The following is a 24,765-nucleotide window of genomic DNA, read 5'->3' as shown; positions in this document are numbered from 1 at the left end:
TGGTTGAAAATTGGCCATTTTCATTAAACACCTTTTCGAACGGTTTTTTGCAAATATCTTAAAAAAACTATGCATCTAACTAAAAAAACTATAAAAAACATTTTTGCAGCTTATAAAAAACCAAAGAGAATAGTTAAAAGAGATATGGTAGGTGAAAATAGTTTGTTTTTCTGGTGCATGCTCAAATCGTTGTATTCAACTTGAAATAACAGACAAACGGTCGATTTTAGGTGTATAATGTTACCAATGCCTTTTGTGGTGCTTAAAGGGATCTTTAAAATGAGAAATATTAAAGGTATATTGCATTTAAACTAAGCGAGATATGCTGCAAAAAAATTGATGATTAATGTATTTTAAGAAAAAATGAGAAGTATATTTTTAACCTCTCATCCACCAGAATTTTAATGCATCATTTTACTTCTATAATACCTTTTATTATAGCATTATGGATGAGTTCAAAAAGTTGGACGGGTTTAAAATGAATGGTTTTTGAACAAACAAATAAGATCAATTTATAGAGCGCAGTTTTAGATTTCCTTAAAAATCTTCTTTTTCTACATGTAACTTGAAAATGATAAGTGATACAATAATGAAATACAAGACAAAATTTTTAATCAACAAAATCCTACATTTTTGTGTGATACTTTTTTTCGCATCTCTTACCATTTTCGAGTTACATGGAGAAAAAGGAAGATTCTTAAGAAAATTTAAAAATGCGCTCTATACTATTCATTTTAAACCCGTCCAACTTTTTGAACATAGAAATAACACTATAATAAAAAGTACTGTAAAAGGAAAACGATGCATTTAAATTCTGATGGATAAGGGGTTAAATGTACTTCACATTTTTTTTAATTCCATTAGTCATCAATTTTTTTTGCAGCATATCTCGCTTACTTTGAATGTAATCGACATTTAATGTTGCTCATTTTAAAGGTCTTTTCAATCACTACAAAAGGTATTGGTAGCATTATACAACTAAAATCGACCGTTTCTCTTTTATTTCAAGTTGAATACACCGATTTCAGCATGCACCAAAAAAAAAAACAAACTCTTCTCACCTACCATATCTCTTTTTGTATTATAACTAGATGATATGTGAAGGAACGAATCTCTTTTGTTTTTTTATAAGCTACAAAAATGTTTTGTATAGTTTTTTGCGTTAGATGCATAGATTTTAAGGTATTCGCAAAAAACCGCCCGAAAAGGTGTCATTTTTCAATGAAAACGGCCAATTTTTAACCACGAATAACTCAAAAATTATTGAGTTTTCAAAAAAAAATTATCGAACAGTTTTTGCTTAGAATTAGTTTCTCTAGCCACTTCTGTGGTTATTTTAACCAAAAAATTTTACACCCCCGAGAAGGGGTGGGAACCACCCCCAAGATAAAAGCGCACATTTACATAGGGTAGACTTTGTTTCTTGAGCTATTCTCTACTTATTGTGAAAATATCAAGTAAATCGATGTAGTAGGATGGAATTCGGAGCCAAATAACCTCATTGACTGCCCTATTCTGGTTGTAACTCTAAAACCGTAAGGCCCAGATAAAATTTCTTACCCCTAATACCCCCTTTGGGTAATAAGCTATCATTCGACACCTCATTTGTCATTATATCTGTTTTAATATGTAGCGGAGGAGTTATATTCGTGGACAGACAGGCATGAAACCAGAAGTACCTACATATATATTTGTTCTAATAATAATAACTAACTGTGTCTGAAGTTAGTATGGCTGTATGATCAGCAAAAGTAGCCATTAGGATATCATTATGTCTGCTGTATAGAGGAGATATACGAATTGGCCAAAGACACTATCTTGGGGGACTCCAGAATTGATAGAATGGAAGTTAGATGTTGAGGCGTTAACTTTGACTTGAAAATATCGTTCATTGATGTAGGATTTGAGACTGAGATATTGTATTTGGTGATGCATGTGTTTTTTCGATTTATATAAGTGCCAAACCTTGTCGAATGCTTGCTTTACGTCAAGGCCAACAAAATATAAAATACAAAAAGAATTTATTTATACAACATAAATATATTTTACATAAAAAACATAAACTTCACTGCTATGACTTGCTGCACCAAGAGGGTTCTGGGGGTGCTCTTGGTGCCCTTGAAACATCTCCATAGAGTCTAAATAATTCAACTAGATAGTTCTCTCTATATATACCAGGCGGCCTAAAACAATTTATAGAACTTGATTTTTTTCGTGTATGATTTTGAACCCATTTTCTTGTGGCTTTTTTTATATTAATTTCTATGTTTAATGAGAATAAACCACAATTTTGATTAAAAATATGTTATACATTTCTCCAAGAAATTAACGCACCACCTTAAAAATGGGTCATTTTTGATGTCTCGAATTTCCTAAACCTGTTGTCCGATTTAAGTGATTTTAATACGTTGTAGCCTTATTCTTTAACAATGTCGCTGTAATAATATTGTTGCTAGACAGGTAAATTGTCATAATATACCGGGTGTACCAATCAAACTGTGATTTTTTCTCAAAGTTCGCGTGACCCTGTGGAACATTCTATCATTTATAAAATACTGAAATTAAAGCCCAACTATAACCTCATTTTGTTTTTTGATTCATTGGCTTATTGTCATTATTTTTTCATGCACAATTACCCTTTTAAGTTTGTCATACTTATTTAAAAACAAGAATAGTTGTTAAAATACCTAACTTTTTTATTATCCAACATAAGCGAATGAATAAAAAACACAATGTTAAGAAAACATAAGGCTATTGGGACCGTGCAAGTTCGGCAAAGCGACACCTATTTCTACGCTCTGCAACTTTATTCGCACTTTTAATTATATTGGCCAATTATATTAGTCCTGGTTACTGGATAATTGTCAAGGCCATAGTCCAAAAAAATAATAAGAAGAAAAAATAAGATTCAGGTTATGTTATTAAAACGTAAACAATTGTATGTAGTAAATAAAATTAGTTATTAAAATGCAGTACTGCAAGCAAAATACAATTAATTAAATTTACCTTTATATAATAATTGCATATCATATCAATATTGTGGAGCAACATATCATTTTTCTCCTTCAATGACAGTATATATGAAATGTACTATGTACTTCAATTTGACAATTTCAATTGACAATATGAATTATTTAAGAAAGTTGCAATATTTCTCCGCTTTCGCGCACGATCGTTTCTCAATTTCCTTCAAAGTACTTGCACACCGCGAATAGGGCTTTTCATCGATTGTCATTTGTTTCGAGCTTCTGTCATATGTTGTATAATCTGTGAATGATATTAATATACACGGATTATACGAGATATGACAGAAGCTCGAAACAAATGACTGTGAATGAAAAGCCCTACACGCTCTGAGCTTCGATGGTGTCGCTCCTGGCGGATTACTAATTCAACTTTCACCGGTAATTTTTAAATTTATTATTTAATTGTTATCGCTTAATATTTACAACGCTAAAACGTAATTAAATTGTAATAGATTTTTTAAAGATTTTGTTCATCATTTTGACGTTCTATTGATGAAATATTAATTTCTTACTTCGGACACTTTCACAATTATCGTGTAGATGGCGCTAAGATTAATAGATTAATATTTATAATTACATATTACGGAACATTAAAAAACGTAAATTCAGTATTTAAAACGTAAGTATATTTAAGGTAAAAATATATACCACAGCTTTGACCAACTAATATTTTTTATAATTAATGTTTTTAATTTTAATTTTAAATTAATCACTTTGACATTTATGTCAAATTTCCGGTAAACGTTTACAGACTTGCCACTACGCTTGCGAAGTGTTTACAGACTTGGCGCTCGCGAATTTCTCTACGTACGAGCTCACAGCGTATAGTTCGGTTTTAATTTCAGTATCATGCCCCGCGCACTCTAATAAAAAAAATGTAATCTTATTTATTTTCCTTCCAATTTGTCAGAGGAGCTGATGTCGGCATCGTGATTGGTGGAACATGACTTTTGACAAATCCTGCGCTATCTGTGTTCGTGTTCAGTCATATGGTCGGTTATGTGATGTGTCTGTGAGTTTGTGTCACCATAAAAAGCTGATATGTAGTCGTGTTTTTTGATATTTTTGTTATTTAGTAATCGAGTACCTTTTTAAAAGTAAGTTTTTCTGATTGTAAGGTAGATATTTTCTGATTGTAGGTACTGTTTATCCAACAGTTATAAAATACACATTTTATTTCGCGTTTTGTTAGGTCTAATGGCTCCGATCAGCTGTTGTGTGCAGACGGTGGAAAAATTCAACAAGTAAACATATATTATTATTTAATCCAAATTAAATACTCATATTTCTATGTAAAATGTCACATTATTGTATAAATAAATAATTAAGAAACAAAAGTTGTTTGTGTTTTACCTTTATTGTCCACTTAAATAAAATATTAAATATTGGAAATATTTGGAAGTACCGTATGGAGGCTATGTACCTAGCATGGAGGCTAGATTATGGAACCCTTCCTATCCAATCAACAACAAGAACGTTTAAAATTTCACACCTATCATGTCGAAGCTACAGACCACTTATGTGGAGGCCAGATTTGTAGTATCCTTCCAATTAACTAGGTGCTGAAATACGTGACATATTTTTTGAAGGGTAAGATCGCATTCTACCCAGTCACACAACACTTTTTTCTATGTTCAGTATTTTATAAATACTAGAATAGTCCACAGGGTGACGGGAACTTTGAGAAACAATCACAGTTTGATTGGTACACCCGGTATACAATGACAATTTACCTGTCTATCAACAATATTATTACAGCGATATTGTTAAAGAATAAGGCTATAACATATTAAAAAAATCACTTAAATCGGACAACAGGTTTAGGATTTTCGAGACATCAGAAATGACCCTTTTGTGGGTGGCCCGTTTTTTCTGACGCGCACTGTATTTTGGCAGTTATTAGCACAATTAAATATCCACGCAATTTATTTGCCATTTTTGATCAAAGGACATCGCACACATCTTATGGAAAATATAATGTCACTCAAATTCAATAAAATTTATACGAATAGATTCGTTTTAAATTAACGGTCAAATCTTATCATTGCGGTAACTCTATATTTCCAATAATAAGAGCAGAAATTGATATAAATAAATCTGAAATCAAATGGATACGTACATAAGTTAGAGAGAGAAAAAAATATTTTATAATACCCAAATTGTCGGTACTCCATAAATCAGCGGATTAGTTTCACTAATCGGCTTAGGCCCAGCGGAGTTTAAGCTCTTTTGAATAGCACCCAGAGCAATATTGACTGTAACTGACACTTTTACTGACTAAAAAATTTGATTTCGATAAACTTTAATTGCAATTTGCGCCGTAATTAATCATAATTAAGAGTTGGCGCAATGATAAGATTTGACCGTTAATTTAAAACGAATCTATTCGTATAAATTTTATTGAATTTGAGTGACATTATATTTTCCATAAGATGTGTGCGATGTCCTTTGTTATACAAACAATGACACTGACGAGTAGCGGCGAAATATTGTCATATTTCGCCGCTACTCACGCATCTTTTCAGGGTATCCCCAACACGGTCGCGCACAGAGCGAATATTGCCTGATTTTCATTTTAATAATAATTTCCAGTTTAAATTAAAAACAGTTTATCTCAATTTAAATTAAAAACAGTTAAACAGATTTAAAAATCCGTCAAACATTGATAGACAGAATGTTATCTTAGTTTGCAATATTTTTGTGAATGAAAAACGCTGCTCTATTTAATTATAATGAAGGTACTGCTGAATTTATTAATATAATTAGAAAATGGTGGTCAATTGTTAAGGGTAACGGAACAAAATGCAAAATTTTGACGTATGTCAAAATTTGTAATGTGTTTTAAATGTATTAATTTTTTTCGAATCCTGAGAAAACTAATTATATTTTTTAAAAATTTAAACGCAAAATGAAAGATTATTACCGAGTGCCGAAAGTCCCTAAGAACTTCTATAATGTTTATTTTAATAAGTTACAGGGGTGAAAATAAAAGAGAAAAGGGCCTAGCCGGGTAAGATGGTGAAAAGTGCCCCCAACTCAATTTAAATTCCATATAGGTCACTTTTTAGCACATATAGAGGAACTCACTTTCTGAAATTTTTAGCCCCCTAGGTGGTCACGTGACCCCCTAGAGCCTAATTAGGCTTTTTATGTTTTTATTTTTTATCTCAGCCGCATCAAGAGCTAGCCAAAAACTTTATTTAAAAAAGTTGTAAGTTTCAAAAAGATCTATATGAAAAAATTTTGTTTTATTTTTTGGCGGGAAATTCGAATTTTTAGAACAATTTTAAACTTTTAAATAACTCTGAAAAAAAACTAAGACACTCGTTTTTACGAAAATCAATTATAATGAGTATTTTTGCACAATCTTTCACCCTGAATTTTTTCAAATTTTTAAAATTGGTGAAACGTACCCTTAAAAATAAAAAACCGCATTTTTTCGGTTTTTTTTTTCGTTTTTTGATACAATTTTAAACATATTTTTCAAAAGAGGTAACACCGTCACTAGAATAGGTAAAAAAATGAAAAATAATTGGGGTTTGCTTTATAAAATTTTTTTGTAACGCCATCCATTTTCAAGATACAGGGCGTTGAAGAAAACAAAATTTTACACATTTTTTACGATTTTGCCGAAACTACTGGCAACATTGCAATAAAATTTGGCAGGTTTTAAGAGGTAGTTATTGTGCATTTTTTGACATACAATTAAGAATTTTATATTCATCATTGGCGCGCATACGGGTAATGGTCTGAAATTTTTAAAGAAAAAAATATGGTACGCCACTGACATATTTCAAATTAACAATCATTTTTTAATTCCTCGTTCAATTTGTGACAAAAAATCTATCTTCCCATTTTTTCATACGACGCGCCGTTTTGTTGCAAAAAATAAAATATCTTAACGCTTCCAAAGTATTCGAATTAATTTTTATAATGGATGTACGAGTTTATGTATTGTAGATGTAGAAACTACTAGAAGTTCGAATGCTTTGTAAGGATTAAGATCTTTTATTTTTTGAATAAAAATGGCGCGTCGTATGAAAAAATAAGAAGATAGATTTTTTGTCACAAATTGAACGAGGAATTCAAAAACGATTGTTAATTTGAAATATGTCAGTGGCGTACTATCTTTATTCTTTAAAAAGTTCAGACCATTGCTCCTATGCGCGCCAATGATGAATATCAAATCCTTAATTGTATGTCAAAACATGCACAATAACTACTTCTTAAAACCCGCCAAGTTTTATTACAATGTTGCCAGTAGTTTCAGCAAAATCGTAAAAAATGTGTAAAATTTTGTTTTCTTCAACGCCTTGTATCTTGAAAATGGATGGCGTTACAAAAAAATTTTATAAAGCGAACCCCAATTATTTTTTAGTTTTTTACCTATTCTAGTGACGGTGTTACCTTTTTTGAAAAATATGTATAAAATTATATCAAAAAACGAAAAAAAAACCAAAAAAATGCGGTTTTTTATTTTTAAAGGTACGTTTCACCAATTTTAAAAAGCTGAAAAAATTTAGGGTGAAATATTGTGCAAAAATACACGTTATAACTGATTTTCGTAAAAACGAGTGTCTTAGTTTTTTTTTCAGAGTTATTTAAAAGTTTAAAATTGTTCTAAAAATTCGAATTTCCCGCCAAAAAATAAAACAAAATTTTTTTCATATAGATCTTTTTGAAACTTACAACTTTTTTAAATAAAGTTTTTGGCTAGCTCTTGATGCGGCTGAGATAAAAAATAAAAACATAAAAAGTCTAATTAGGCTCTAGGGGGGTCACGTGACCACCTAAGGGGCTAAAAATTTCAGAAAGTGAGTTCCTCTATATGTGCTAAAAAGTGGTCTATATGGAATTTAAATCGAGTTGGGGGCACTTTTCACCATCTTACCCGGCTAGGCCCTTTACTATGATTTTTAATTGCCAATATTTCATTCAAAAGAAACTTTTTTTTTTTATCTAAGGGACTCTCGGCCCTCGGTATAATAAAGTAGTCTTTCATTCTGCGTTTAAATTTTTCAAAAATACTTATTAGTTTACTCAGGATTCGAAAAAAATTAATACATTATTTAAAACACATTGAAAATTTTTAGGAGAACAGTAGCAACCCCTAAAATCATGTTATATCGACCAAGAAAATCAACTTTTAGGTGAATGACCAATTTTGACCATTCTCTATATTTTCGAGGTCGCTGAATTCGAATATAAAGTTTATTTTTATCTAGAATTGGTGGAACATATTCAGAAATAAAATTTTATGCAAAAATGCAAAAATCAATTTAGATGATTTTTCAACTGTAACTCACTGTATATTTGGTCGTTGTAAATATTTTTCTTTAAAAATTTTACTGTATCATTTCTAGAGTATTTAAATGATGCATAAATAATGCATATTTTGACTTTAACTTTTCCAGAAAACTTCTTCATGACTCATATTTTAAAGCTGTGTTGATTATAATAATTATAAACTTAAAAGTTTGTCACTCAACTTTTTTGTAAACATGAAACTAACAAAATCTAACGACAACATCTTTAAAAATTAACAACTCCTCTTTTAATTTGTTTAAACATTTCGGACAAATTTCGTTATTATCTAAATACTTGAGTGCTTTTACAACAAAAATTTCAAGGTGACATATTTACAGCGACCAAAGATACAGTGAGGTAAATTTGAAATCAAAATTGATTTTTCGCATTTTTTCATAATACATAATCGATTTTTGGACATTTTTCACCAATTCTATTCCAATTAAAAATTTGCCATTTACCTCTCATGGTCGCTTTTTCAATTAGTCCATTCTTTCACGGTTCTTGCTCTAAATTTTAAAGAACCGCTTGGATTGACATGAAATTTGGCATACGTATAGCTCACATGTTAAAGAAAAAAAGTGATATTGTGCCGATGTGTGCTTTTGCCCTGGGGGTGACTTTCACCCCCTCTTGGGGGTGAAAAATATATGTCCAAACTAAGTCCGAAAATGGGTAAACTGACTAATTTTAAGTAACTTTTGTTCTATAGAGCTTTTTCGCCAAGTCAACACTTTTCGAGTTATTTGCAAGTGAATATGTTCATTTTTCAACAAAATAACCACATTTTTAGACGGTTTTTCGCAAGTAACTCAAAAAGTAAGTATTTTGTCGAAAAAACGTTCTTAGCAAAAATATAGCCTATAAAAAAGTAAAAAAATGGTGTACGCGTTAGCTCTCTGGATCTCGTAGAACCAGAGTTATAGCCAATGAAAAATAGATTCATATTCACCAAATTTCAATTAGAATATTTCGACGTGAAATATCCAAAAAATTAAGCACTTTTTGGGGAAAACCTATTATAACTTTTTTAAAGTGTTTAAAAAAAGCTTTATTTCTGTTTTTACAAAAAGTTTCTAGCATTAAATTTAAGAAAGTTACGCTCAAAATAAAGTTGGTCCCTTTTGTTTTGCAAAAAAAAAATCGGGAAGACCACCCCCTAATTAGCAACTTAAATTAAATTAATCGTTACCGCTCCACAAATTATTTTACTTATGTTGTGTTTATATGATCTGTAAGTTTCATCGATTCAAAGTGCTTATTTTTGAAAAAATTTGGTTTCAAAGTAAAATTTTTAAAAATTAAAATTTTTAAAAATATGCTTTTTTTCAAAATAACTTAAAAATTGTTAGAGATACCAAAAATCTCGAAAAACAAAAAAAACTCAGATTTGCTTTTCTGAATATCATGTATTTTTTTGTTTTTCTGTTAGACAAAAATTGATTAAGATATGGTGTTTCTAAATTTGAATACATTCGTGATCAGTGACTCGTTCAACCCCTTTTAACTACAGCCCTTTTAATAATAAGGACTTTGAACCGATGAAACGTACAGATTATATAAAAAATATATGCACGAGTCAAGAAACTTGTGAAGTCGTAACGATTAAATTCATTTAAGATACTAATTAGGGTGTGATTTTCTCGATATTTTTACCAAAACCAAAAGGGACTAACTTTATTTTGAGCGTAACTTGTTTAATTTTGATGCTAGAAATTTTTTTTATAAAACAAAAATGAAGCTTTTTTTAAACACTTTAAATAAGTTGTAATGAGTTTTCCCCGAAATGTGCTTCATTTTTGGTTATTTCACGTTAAAGTATTCCATTTGGAATTTGACGAATATGAACCTATGTTTCATTAGCTATAACTCTGCTTCTACTAGGTGTAGATACGTGATATATACACCATTTTTTTTTTAATTTTTAACAGGCTATATTTTTGCTAAAAATGTTTTTTTGACAAAATACTTACTATTTGAGTTATATGAGAGAAACCTTCTAAAAGCGTGGTTATTTTGTTGAAAAAATGAACATATTCACTGCCAAATAACTTGAAAAGTATTGAATTAGTGAAAAAACTCTATAGAAGAAAAGTTACTTAAAATTAGCCAGTTTATCCATTTCCTGACTTTCTTTGGACGAATATTTTTTTACCCCCAAGAGGGGGTGAAAACCACCCCCAGGGCAAAAGCACATATCGGCACAATATCACTTTTTTTTCTTTGACTTGTTAGCTATGTGTATGCCAAATTTCATGTCAATCCCAGCGGTTCTTTAAAATTCAGAGGTTTTGCAATATTTTTCCGTTAAAGAACAGACTAAATTTCTAATCCTTAAATGTGCCGCAGTGCCGCTCGCCTATTTGACATGCGTGAAGATTTTGCATTTTGCTCTGTTCCCCTTAATATAAAAAATCCGCTGTTATATAAAATCAAAGCAAATTATTTTTTAAAACAATTTGGTGAGATAAATGATGAACTTATCCAATTTTTAGAAAACTTTTTAATTCAGCTAGATGGAAATGAAAATAATCGAACAATCGAAAGTTTTACTCTAATAAAATTAAAGGTACCTACATAATATTAAAATAAAACTTTTATTGAGACCAAGTTTCTGGTAATGCCTTCGCGGTTTCTATAATTTGCAAACCATACGAATGCTGATGAACTATGTGTACTAACGACTGTCCATTGTCTAAGTAAAATAAATAATATTTTGTGTTAATTTAATAACATTAAACTCTTTAAAATTTCCGCTGTGTCTAGGCACACGCTAACGTGTACGCAAATAAAAAAGTTAGGTACACGCGAATTAAACTTCATCAAGCCGATGACGTCATTATTTAGCGTGCGCAGTGACTTTATATTTTGGTACACGCTATTTTGATATGTTTAGGCGCGGTACTTTATGTCTCGATTAACAGCCGGTTATCTAACTGGGGTTTAATCGGGACCACTTTAGGGTCTCTTGCGTTGTAATAAAGGCAATTACAAGTATTATTAAATATAATTATAAATAAGGATAATAATAATTAAAATTGCATTTATTACAACGCAAGAGACCCTAAAGAGGTCCCGGTTAACTAACCGGCTGTTAATCGAGACATAAAGTACCGGACCTTAGTGTTTTTTGTTTGATCGAAAATATTTTTATTAAGGGAAGGGGAAGGGAAGCAGAACTATTTAATTCAGATGTTTCAAACTTAATTGTAATAAAACAACTGTATATAAAAGTATATATTCAGGTTAGCAAAATAAATATTAGTTAACATGATAATATAAATACAAAATACTGCTAAAGTATTATTTATACGTAAGTTAATTATACCAGTTTATATTGGTGTTTATTTTTGCTGTGGTGTTTATTTTTATTTATACAGGGAGTTGAAGTTGTTACGATTTTCATAGAAAATTGGTTATAACTTTGTAAATACCCTGTATAACATAATAAACCTTTATATTTTTGTGATATGGAAGTTAAGAAGATTTCGAACATAAAATAAAATATAGGATGTTTCATTTCCATTTAAAAAACATAAGTTTGGCCTGCCACTATATTATCGAACGCCCTGTAACATTCTAACATTCTAATTTTAGTAATTTTGTAATATGAAGCTCAAAGTTTGCTAAAATTTTTGTTACTAACTTTTATTGCTATCTATTACTATAGCGGATCTACTGAGCTTTATCACACTAATCAATCACCCCGTATATTTTGTCTTATTACTTCTGCTACCCTTAATCTCGAATTTTTGTCTCTTATCTTTTTCATACTGTTTTAGAATGCTGTTAAACTCATTAAAAGAACTAAATAATTGTCCACACTCCATACTTAATTTAAAAAAAACACTAAACAATTAAAAATAAGGAAACTCTTTACAAATCAATATATTATACTGTAAACATAACGCGATTAGACAAATTCTAACCAAACTCTGACATTCGCGATACTTACATATTACAGATACTTAATACCACAGCATACACGTAGCTCAAATTAGCGTGTACCAAAAAACCCAGTCATAGTACACGCTAAATAATGACGTCACTGACTTGATGACGTTTAAGCGTGTACCTAACTTTTTTATTTGCGTACACGTTAGCGTGTACCTAGACACAGCGTAAAATTTCATTCTTGCCGGTATATGCCCACAATTATAGGTTTGTTCCAACACAACGAGAACCATCATGCAACGATCACATTACTATAAAATAATACGTTCCATGCGTTCTGTTTCTGTATATCGTGCGTTCCATGGTTTATTTTGTTTACTACGCACATAGCCACCTTTACTTTACAAGCCATGAAGAGAAAAAGGCAACGTCGCAGTTGATGACGTCGGTAGTCTGACTTTCGGGCTACCGCTTTCGAAACCACGATTTTAAATTACAAATTCAAGTAAAATTTATAGTATTTTTTGAGTCGGACAGGAAAATATATTAACTAGAAGCTTTTACAAAATCAAATTAAAAGTATTTTCTTGTAAGTAACGTTTATTATACAAAAAAGAAACAATGACAAGAAAATAGAGAGATTTTGCACCTCTTAAAATAACCGCTGATTTTGGCTCCGCTATGGTTAACTTTATTAAGCATAACGATTACGGCAACGTTAAAAAGCATAGTTTTTGCAGCCTGTCAAGTAGGTTTTTCGTGTCATCGTTATCGTTATTTAAACATAACCTCACTTCACAACGGTATTGTAATTTTAAGCATATACTTGAACAGTTTTTGATATTTTAATTTATGTATAGGTAATTAAAATTAGAATCTATGTAAATGTAATTTTACTGATTTTTTTACATTCTGGCAACAAAGCAATTTAACCATTACTATAACGATAAGCACTACTTTAAACCTCCGTAAATTACGGAATCCCTTATGTTTAATAACGATAACGGATCATATATTCGCTACTGCGCAGACGTAGTATAACGATAACCATAACGGAATTGCAAAATAAGAGGTGCAAAATGAGAGGTGCAAAATCGATCTTGAAACGATGCGAAATATCGCTAGAAATAACTATAAAAACAATTGCTGACAATGTTTGATGTGCATTGTTGGGATTTAGAGTAGATAACTTTCTTTTTTGTTATCGCCCTTATCGTTATTTTACTTTTTATACTTTTTTGAAGATTCATTACTTTGATGGCTGCTGTTTTTGTATAATTATTTAAAACAATATTACACATAATTTTTATAACAGCAGAATAAACTTTGAAGGCATCTTCCCTACATTCACACGAAAATTCAAAATTTAAGTGAAATACTTCATGCTGTTATAAACTTTTCATTACCAAAGATCATAATAACATCAAGTGACAATAATTGTTTTGCAAAAATAATTTTTTAAGATTGGGATTGTTAATAATGAATTCAAATGTCAAACAAAGGTGACAATAAATACATTTTATTGAATCCGTTGCTAAGCACAAACCATCCCTTATATCAATAAGGGAAATCTCTTATCAAATAATCATAGTAATCTGCTCCAGTTGTCTCTTCTTTACTGCAAAAAACAAGCTGTTTGAACTAGAATCATCTTAATAACATACCTTTTAAAGCTCTTTATAATTTGTAGCACGAAAAATTGTAAAATTTTTCAGTTTCTCTGTAAATATGGTGAATATTAGATTTGTTCTAGCATGTAGTTTTGCATGGTTTGGCACCAGATTATTGTAATGCTTTACTGCGCATGTTCAATCCACAACCTGGTAACAAACTGTTTTTTTGCTAGAACGCTTTTTTATCGGAGTAAATACCAACCCCCACCCCCTCATCTATGATACCAACATCAAATTATTTGTTTTTATTTATAATTTTGAGGTTAGATTAAAAATACATTTTTTCCAAATTTCCAAGATTTATGGTAAATATTGAAAACTAATGTTATAAACGTAAATAATGGTAAGTAACATAGTCAAAACATATCACTTTCATTTAAAATTTGTAAACGTGAAACAAATAATTCAACTGCGCAAGTGCAAACTGAAAATCCGAACAAAATCCGCAAACTCTTTTGACCGTTTTAAGCCGTTTCCAAATCAAAATTTACTCTTGTTAGAACGCGCGACTAGTAGTTTCAAACTAGTAATTTGTGTGCTTGAACGCAATTAAACAAATGCGCATGCCTCTGATAGTTTCAAACCGTTTGAAACTGATGCTAGAACAAACAAGATGCAAAATGCTAGAACAAAGAAATATATTATTGTATACATACAAACAAATGAGAACTGACAGACTTAAGCCGGTCTACCATTAGATGTTGCCAAGTTTCAACTTCATGGCTTGTTAAGTAAAGGCACAGAATAAATAACCACACAGAAGCGAAACTCCTGCCAAAAACGGTAACATAATTTTCATGCTCATGTGTCAACGTAACTGGTGCAACCTCACTTTTGCGACTGACGTGACAGTTGTTTATAGTTAAATTTTATATGTATATATGTTTTATTTTATATTTTATTTATATTTTATAGTTAAATTTTATATTTCATATTTAATTAATAACAACTTGTCAAAAATATTACCTAATTTGGAATGGTCTATTCCTTAGAACATCAAGTTCTATTCTGTAACTGGTGCACAAGGTCAAATATTTCGATCCCAACAAAATCAATGGAAACGAAACGACAGTCAGATTCGCTTCTGTGTGGTTATTTATTCTGTAGTAAAGGTGGCTATGCTACGCAAGACGGTTATCGTTACATGGACGGTTTCTCGTTGTGTTGGAACAAACCTATCTATAAATCGGCCCTCTATATGACAGCTTGGCAGTGTTGCCGCATCTAATACTACGGCCTATTAAAATATAGACGGCCATAGTCAATCTTGTTTATTTTATTATGATATGAAGTATGAACTTTACGGGGGAAACCCATAAGCTATCTGAGTATTTGAGATTGAGTTCCTGCTTTTGTTTTTTGTTTATTAGTACTAAATAGTGTATTATTTGTATTTCCTTGTGACTTTTAGGCCATTTAGTTTAGTTGATCTTTTTGACTAAATGTAAAAGTATTTCAATATCGAGGTACATTTTAAAAATGAAACTTATATGCCTACCTATAATATTAGACTTAGCTTTGAAAAACAGTGAAATAAATGCTGAACCCGAAGTAGTTTAACTAGTAAGTATCTTACTTTTGTAAGTAAAATTCAAGTATTTTATATATTATTATACAAGGTATAGAACATAAATTATTTTCTGGCGAGATGGAAAACTTAGAGAATGTTGCAAAAGATTTTGATGCCAAAGAAAACACTTTATGGGCAAATATATCTCATCCTATCCAATACTTTTTCAACACAGTAATGATTTAATCGAATTTAAAAGAAAGGCCTGGTTGTAACAAATTTCTAAGCCTGAATGGTAGTAATATAGAGTATGTGGTCCTAGAGAATCTTTCTTAGCTGATGTGTCTGAATATGTACATACTTTCCAGTTTTGAATGTGATTGATGTCAGTTTTTAGAGTATGTACATACTTACATTAGTATTGGCATTTACTTTTTTTTTATTTTTAATAGACTTGTATCACAATTTCGTTTTGTTACTAATTACTAATGTTTTTATTAACATTCTGTGTTCTTCAATAAAAATAGTTTGTACAAAAGAAGAATAGTTTGTAAAAAATGTACAAGAAATAGATGACAGTGAACAAAAAACAAACCTTAATATACAAATCGAATATAGTACTATATGTACTAATATAGAACAAAATTCACATAAAAAAAGAAAAGAAATATGATGAAAAAAGAAAAGAAAAATGTACCTACCTCTAGTGGCAAAAAAGACATGCAATACCAACAATTGGAAATGCAACTTGAATAAAAAGAAAAAAAAATAGGATTGGCCTTCACGAATCAATGAGGCCAACAAATTCAACAAAGGAAAATAAAACCAGGGTGTACGCAGAGCTCTTCAAAAGTTGTCATTAGCATTGAGAAATGAGATTTTTTTTTCACAATTTTGGACTCTTGACAATCATGATCATCAAATACAGTTTCGATTCATTTACGATTAGTGGTGATAAAATTCAGGTAAGTATGTAAAAAAAATGTTTTTCGAGGCTAGATATTACTGATAAGTAGGTTAACACTATATACTTATAAAAAAATTGATAAGAAAGTAACTGATTGTGTTTCACTAGCTGATTAATGAGCCCGTCACGAAAACAGCCCAAAGTACCTGCAGTTATTAAACAAAGTGTGAGGGGACATATATTGCTCAGATACCAGCTATAGAGTCACACACTACATGAGGGCATATGAAACAGCCGCAAACAATGTTTTATTTTTTTTATTTATTAATGGGATAACCCCAATAACAATAAAATGTAATAAAGAAAATGTTAGACCTCTAGAAAAAGACCTCTTGGATTGATTCATACTGATGTTAAATAAGTCTACACCTGAGTTATTCAAAAACCTCATACATCTGTGTAACACACTATTACTACCATAGTGTGATCTTGATAAAGGGAGATATTAAAAGTAATTACATATATGGCGTAGGTAAATCTAAATAAGGAAATTAATTCTGATTTCATTCAGAAGGTAAAGGCTAAGTAAAAATAAAAAATAAAAGTAAATAACTATTTATAATTTTAAAAATGAAATTTTGAAAGAAAATTTTGATGAATTGTTAATAGACTTGTTCCAACTAGCGTTCAAACCAGTCAGAAACTATCAGCGAAAGTCGACCAGCACGAGTAGAAGAGATAGCACTGATGACTGTATTATGTTCTCGCACTGGCTAACTGTTTGCTGACGATTTCTGACTAGTTTGACTGTTGGTTGGAAAAGACCTAATGTTTCCCCAATTATATCAACTGGTAACATGATAATGAATATGCACCAGAAATACAAGCCACAGAGAAACAATATCGAAAAGTATTCTACAATGAATATAACAAAGATTTCTTTAAACCCAAGAAAGATCTATGCGTAACATATGATATATTTATAAAAAAGCTTCTACTGAACAAAGGGAAAGCTTACAGCTGAACTATACTCATTATATGACTTCTAAAACTGTGGTGTGAGAATTCAAAACACAAATTAAGTCACTTGCTCAATGTAGTAACTCAGTAGTTGTGGCATGTGATCTCTACACGATCATACCCTTCCAATGACTAAAGATTCAGCAACAAACAATTTAAGAAAACTCGCCAACTACGATTTTAGTCTTTGATCTTAGAGACAATGAAGGACACTTTAATGTATGGGATGAGACTGTTGGCCAGAAAGGTGCTAATGGAATTAGTAGTGCTGTATATTTATTTATCGAAATCAAAGTAAACAAAGAATTTGGACATTTTTTTTTCTGATAGTTGTGGTGGACAAAATAAAAATACAGTGATGAGCGCGCTAATAACCGGCAAAATAGCACAAAAGATGGAAAACGTATTAAGTTGTGAGATAAAAAGAAATGAAACTAGTCGAGCTTGGAAGTTTAGCGATATTAACCCATAAATCTACATTATATTGATTGTTTTCCACCTTTACATGTATCAGAGGAGTATGTCAACTAAAACTGTCACTGTGACAGTGGTAATTGCCAAATTCGTGCGATACATCTAAAGGTGGGAAACAATCAGTATAATGTAAATTTATAGATTAATATCACTAAATTTCCCAACTCGACTAGTTTCATTTCTTTTTATCTCACAACTTAATACATTTTCCATCTTTTGTGCTATTTTGTTGGTTATTAAAGCGCTGATCACTGTATAATAGTTTTTGCTATATACTCCTACACAGAGAAAAAAAGTTTAATAAAACATTACACATGTGTTTTTTAAGTAGGCCATTCATAAAACGAGGGTGATTCAATGCATGTCCTTATAGAAGAAAGGAAAAAACATCTATGTAGTTGTATATGCTCCAGACCAATGGATGTGATATTCCAAAGCATCAGACAAGTCATATTCTGTAACGTGAAATAAATCAGAAACAAATTCTAAATTTTAACTATTTAAGAACGCACATGTTAATTTTGAGGTAGATATCAAAAGTAATCAGAAGAAAGATATCAAACGTAATCTAAATGGTCTGAAATTAAATATCTATGGATACGCACTCTAAATATGTTTGACGCAGGGAGTATAAAACGGTAGTTAGGTGAGCTAAACCTTTTTCTATGAAGACTCATGTTAAATCTTGAGGATGTACCTATCTCAGTCAAACTCAAGAGATTCAATAGTTTGAAAATTACAAAATACAGTGATGAGCACGCTAATAACCAGCAGAATAACGCAAAAGATGGAAAACAATACATTGTGAAGTAAAAAGAGATGAAACTAGTAGAGATGGAAATTATTGATATAAACGTATAAACTACCATTACATTACATAGTTTCACACGTTAGCATATTTATTTATACAGGGTGTCCAAAAAAATTAATTTTGAATTAAATTAATTGAGATAAAAAGAAGAATGTAGGTATGTAAAAAGTCTGTTTTAGACTATAACATAAAATGATATAAGAAAATGGTATACTAAGTTTTGTCACAATGTAAAACAGGAAACAAAATCTGTTAACAGAAAATGTTATACAAATTAGAACATTTGATAACAATTTTTAGTACACAGGCATGCGCAGTTAGGTTATTTTCGTTATACTGTCACATTGGTTCTTTTAAAGTTAACTTTTCTTTTAAGAAATGTGGCAATGGAAGCAGCTGATAATAATAGAGTTTTCTTATCTATCATATCTTTGTACATATCTTTGTAATATAAAATATCAAAGATAGTTTTATCTAGGTTAAATGTTGAGGAAAATGAGGTTAAAATATTCTTAAAAGAAAATGAGAAGAAGAAAATTGAGGTTAACAGTACATGTACCATCACAAGAATATAAAAAAGTACTTTTTTAGCATGTAGTGCGCAGAATCACATAACATATTCTAATAGGAAAAAGTGACAATGTAATACAGAAAACTTCTTGTCTTAATATTGTACACAATAATTTCATGTAAACTTTTGTTATATCATTTTCTGCTAACAAAACAAAGTATAGTCTAAAACAGTCTTAATAATTCATTTAATTCAAAATACATTTTAGTGTTGTCAGAAAACAGAAAGAAATGTTCATTTGAAAAATAAATATTTGTTTTCGCTTAAGTTCAATGCTAAAGCTGCCACCCACCTCTCTCTTAGCAGTTTGACCATTGAATTTTAGCGAAAAGCAATGTTTATTTGTGAAATAAACATTTTTACCTTTTTCTGACAGCAGTAAAATGTATTTTGAATTAAATAAATTGCTTACATCCTTCTTTTTGTGTCAAATAATATAATAAAAAAAATATATTTTGGCCACCTTGTATAAATAATTAGTTTATTGTTTATATTACTGAATAGAGAATTGAATACCCTTTTAAATGTGCTATCACACAACCCCTACTCTCATTAAAAAAACATTGATTACGTCATCACTCCCAGATGCATGACGTCACCAATATGATATATATGCCAAAGTCATAATTTAAAAATAAAAATCGACCTGTCCCAGGATTTCTCTCCAAATTCACTCATTCTCGAGATAATGAATTTATTCCAACTCAAACGTCCTCACTGTATATATTATTCAGATCGTCGTCTTCCCGGCAAAAGTCACTAAGGGACCGTTCAAGTATTACCTAACGCAGGTGGGGGTAAAAAATCTTCAAAAATTGCGTTACGCAATAGTTAAACGCCCATTACAGTGCGTCACGTAGGGGGGGAGGGGGTCAAAAATCTTCAAAAATCGCGTTACATAATACTTGAACGCTCCCTAAGGCTACGGCTCCACGGGCGGGAAATTGACGCTAGCAGTAGCAGTAAAATGAACTTAAGGTTCCGCGGAACGGAATGGGAATAGCCGAACTGAACCGACTACGCACAAGTCCTGTAGTCGGTACAGTTCGGCTATCCCTATTCCGTTCCGCGGAACCTTAAATTCATTTTACTGCTACTGCTAGCGTCAATTTCCCGCCCGTGGAGCCGTAGCCTAAGTCACTAAAATAACAGATCTGAGAAAACAAACATTTAGTGACTTCTGCCTGACAACAAAATGGTAATTTTGGACTTTGCATATTCAGTGACTTAGGCAACAAAACTCTACATACTTTCTAGGACTTCGTTATTTCTGCCAGACTATGAAAATTGATTTGTGAATCGATCAGGACACTTAGTAACTCAATTTTTGGCAAAAGTGGACTTGGTGAGTTTTGCTGGGACGATGATGAAATAATGATTTAAAATTTAACTCATTCATTGCTAGAGTTTTTGTATGGTTTTTTACATTCAGGCCAGGTAGTATATTCCAGATGGGAAAAAATATTCATTCTTTGGATCAAGCTGTGCTGAAATAGATTTCCAGGGATAATGAAGTCTTATGAAAGAAATTTACATCACCCATATTAAGAAATTCATGAAATGTGTCTCAGGCATGAAAATTAAAAAAAAATTCTCTGTCATATTGACTGAGCTGGCTTGTGTGAAAGCTACTTTCTCAGTCACATTGACTGAGGCAGCAGTGAACGAGTTAAAGTACATGCTAAATAGTGTCAAGTCTTTCACCCCTTAATGTACACACTTGAGTTAACTCTAGCGTGCTAAACTGGCCAAACTGTGCACACTCAAGATAATTTGAGCAGTGTTGTATTTTATGTTGCTATAAATTTTCACACTTGAATGTAATCGAGCATTGAAAAGAACGATGTGAAAGCAAACAAAAATAATTGTTTTATTGATGGTATGGTAAGCTATAACACCTAATTATTCATGTATAAAATATATTCTTTTTCTACTTATCATTTACAATTTATCATATTCTGATTTACTCAGTTTTCAATATATATTACTGAAATATAATGTAAATAAAATATAATAATATAATAATAATAGGTTTGTTCCAACACAACGGAAAATTGTCATGTAACGATCACACTCCTGTGCAGTAAACAAAATATGTTACAATAAAAAAAAAGATGGTTCATCTCATTGTCCTTCATATTGTTTGTGACGATCATTTCAGTAATCGGATAAATACAAGTACTCGTTCGATTGATCTGCACACTAAGACCACTTTTTACATTAAAATTTTTTTTTATTTTTTTTTTTGGTCGGCATGTTTCAAAAATACCTGTGCATTAAGGGGTTAAGACTCATGAAAACTTAGGTAGGTACATTAACATCAGTTCTATTTGTTTGGAGTTTTGGTAAGGTTAAGTCAGATTAACTCAATAATCCTTTGGAATTAGTTCACAAAAATGGTAATAAATATTCAATGATTTCTTTTCCCGTTGTCAGTAAAAAAATACAAACCTTGCATTGGCGAACAGTTTGACTGCAGTCATCACATCATAGTTCAATATTTCCACAAGATATATGACTATCAAAAATCCAGTTCGATTAAATCCATGTGTGCAGTGTATCGCTATGATTTGATCAGGATCCCTATCAGTAAAATCCTTACATAACCTTAAAAATTTGTCTATATCAGATCTTGGGGGAACTCTTCCATGGCCTGTACACTTTAACTTAACATATCGACAGCTTCGCTCTTCAATTTCATAGGGATGATAGTATCTATCTGTATTGGTTAAGTCTATCCAAAGCCCTATTACTTTCTAATAATAAATAGAAAACGTTATTATACAAATAACATTGTATTTTTTTTTATAATTCTGGACCTCGGAGGTAAACTACACTATGAGTCAATCAATGAATATACGACTCTCTTGGATTATCTCGACAACGAATATTTTACTGTGCAAAATATGAAGAACGAAAGTAAATTTAAAATTACATTGTTGTTTATTGGAATAATTATTAGAGCCATTTACTTTCGTACTTCTTATGTTGCACAGTAAAATATTCGTTGTTGAAATAATCCAAGAGAGTCATATATTTGTTGAATGACCCATATGTCGACATGGTGTTATTTTGACCAAGTTCCTTTAACCCGGGAACAGTCGCGCTCGTTTCTGTCACAAAACCAGTCGCACGTTAGATTTTATTTAACAAAACGAATTTAAATACGAATTTACAACATATTTTTAGTTAATAGTATTTTTATTTACAGTACAACCTCGTTTAACCGGACTAACTGGGACCGGAAGCGATCCAGTAAATTGAAAATCCAGAAATATAATAAGGTTAATAAAACTAACATGTGAAATGATAACTTACTATATTTAGACCCTATATGATTTATGCAAGCATTAGTTTTTATGTACAAAAAAGTCATTGATCTTCCTTTGTTTTAATTTTGTGTGACGTTTTAATGCGGCACCATCACGCATTACATACATACATACTTACAATTATCAAAATTATTTTTTCATTCCGGATTAATCCGGACGAACGAGGTCCGGATTAACGAGGTTGTACTGTACTTGTTATGCAGTTAGAAATATTATTTCTAACAATTATTAAAGCTAATTCATTCTCACCAAAGCCATAAATCCCAAAAAAAGATAAAAAAAAAACCTATCGATGGCTTAGTGTGAAAACCTCGTATCTCATTTTTTTTTCGAAAATGACATTTTGCTGGTTTTAGTTTGAAAACCTTGTATCTCACGATTTACAACTGTTAGAAAAAATCCAAATACACTGACTATTTTCTACAGCCGAAAAAAGAAACCACATATATCAATTGCTCTCTTTATTTAGTGTGAATACCACGTATATTTATAACTAAGAATTTGGTACTTAATTTAGGGTGTTTGTTTGAGAGATTTGACTTGCAGAAATGTTTTTTGTGAAGAAAGTCCGGCATATAGAAACATTTTATGAACTTTAAATCAAAAGATTTGTATTGTATCGACCTAGTATTTGGAGGTGCGCAATAAGCTATGAAAACTGAAAACCTCGTATATAATAATAAACACAACCTCATTTGAGATGAAAAACACGTATATCAAGATATACGAGGTTATCATAGTTACTTGGGCAAAGGCTTTATATACTGCAAGGATATTTACGTGTTTTTCATAGTTAATATTTGTATTTCCAATTTAATAGCAACATTTAACACTTTTAGCTCTGGGCCAATATCAGATATTTGTCTCAATGTGCTCGAATTAAAAATACGTAACGTAATTTTTGTTTTAAGGTTATATTACGCAGAAAATCAGTTTTGCCTCTCCTGTAAAATTGTAATTTAATGAGATACGAGGTTTTCACACTAAGCCATCGCTATGCTTTACTACACTCTACCTCGAAGCACTTACGAGAGGAAAGTTATGTTGCAAAAATTTTCATCGATTTATCACGAAAAAGGAAAAAATGTTAGATTTTTCTAAGTGCATGACTGTCCCTGGGTTATTCCACTTATTTCATTAGTTGGATTATACAAATTGGTTATATATTATTAATATCATTAAAATATTGTCATATTGTCTTTCAACCATTTATGGGATAATATATCAGATTTTTAGTAACATACTAAGCGCTCTAAACTTTGTTGCAAACACAGGCTAAACACAGTTGCTCCAAATGACATAGTGTAGTTTACCTCGGGACACAATCTAGGAGGAATCCTCGGAGGTCCAGAATTGTATTTACCTTATTTCTCTCGGCTCTTGTAAATATTGTTTTTGGATGATAACGATCATCTTGGTGTAGTTTAGAATCATATTTATGATCTAAAGGTGTTTTTAAGGGCATAAATATATCCGCTACTAAAGAATTACCATTTTGTGGGCATCCTAGCCACCCCTTAGGTATAGAATTTTTAAATCCCCTGGACATTGAACTGTTTTTTGTTTTCAATCAAAAGCAAATAAAAAGTAAAGTAACCATTAACGAATACCATATGTTTCTTCTTCTTCTTTCTCTATTTTTCAGCGGGAAAAAAAATAATTTGAAAATAATTATTGACTGAAGAGTGCTGAAGATAAGAAAATTTTGAAAGATCTCGCTATGTAAGCTTTATTTTTTATTGTATCCGGGGTATTTTGTGTACGTTCCAATTAAATTATACTTGTGATACCATTAGTTAAACACATGTTTTTAATTACACTTTTTTGCCTTTTAGTAATTTTTCGATAAGCCTGTTTTTATCCAGATGTTTTGAAAATTAGTAAAATCTATCATATATTTGTAAATCGATTCAGAGCCTATTTTACTTCAAATCAGGCCCGAGGCACTAAACAATTTTCGGGTCCCTAAATATAATTTGGTCTAGTTGCGCAATTAAAGCTTAAATTTTCACATCCTTTATAGTCCTGTCGCCAGGGGGGGTACAACGGCCTCCTGTATTCAGATGGACTTACCCAAGTTTTTTTTATGTATTTTGACCCGTAGAACACGAATTTTTTGGGTAACAGTTGATCCGAAATGTCGATAAGATTGTTATAAACAAAGAAGTTGAGGAATTACATAACAGCGATTTATCGCAAAACAAAATATTTTTTGTATTTTTTGGGCCATTCTAACCAAA

The 24,765-nt window shown here is 31.0% G+C and overlaps 1 protein-coding gene across 1 annotated transcript; it reads right to left on the bottom strand.

The window, feature by feature from the left end:
- Positions 1-2,004: 2,004 nt before the first annotated feature.
- Positions 2,005-24,148, bottom strand: LOC126890812 (mRNA-capping enzyme-like). The gene is made up of 3 exons (XM_050660003.1): positions 23,889-24,148; positions 21,645-21,949; positions 2,005-2,183 (listed from the first exon to the last, which is right to left on the bottom strand). Exons 1-3 carry the CDS (start codon positions 24,072-24,074, stop codon positions 2,072-2,074), a joined length of 603 nt encoding a protein of 200 aa, XP_050515960.1. The 5' UTR covers positions 24,075-24,148; the 3' UTR covers positions 2,005-2,071.
- Between the last annotated feature and the right edge of the window lie 617 nt (positions 24,149-24,765).

Source organism: Diabrotica virgifera, chromosome 8 (genome assembly GCF_917563875.1).
Source record: "Diabrotica virgifera virgifera chromosome 8, PGI_DIABVI_V3a".
NCBI classification, from domain to species: domain Eukaryota; kingdom Metazoa; phylum Arthropoda; class Insecta; order Coleoptera; family Chrysomelidae; genus Diabrotica; species Diabrotica virgifera.
Note: the sequence above shows the minus strand (reverse complement) of the source record. Positions and strands in the feature narration are given on the sequence as shown.

What these genes read in the sequence shown, in the direction of transcription:
- LOC126890812 (XM_050660003.1), bottom strand. Translation starts at nt 24,074, where the DNA reads ATGTCCAGGGGATTTAAAAATTCTATACCTAAGGGGTGGCTAGGATGC. An exon ending in CAAGAGCCGAGAGAAATAAG is followed by an intron (nt 21,950 to 23,888) that starts GTAAATACAATT and finishes ATTTATTATTAG; the next exon opens with AAAGTAATAGGGCTTTGGAT. An exon ending in AAACTGTTCGCCAATGCAAG is followed by an intron (nt 2,184 to 21,644) that starts GTTTGTATTTTT and finishes AAATTGTTTTAG; the next exon opens with GCCGCCTGGTATATATAGAG.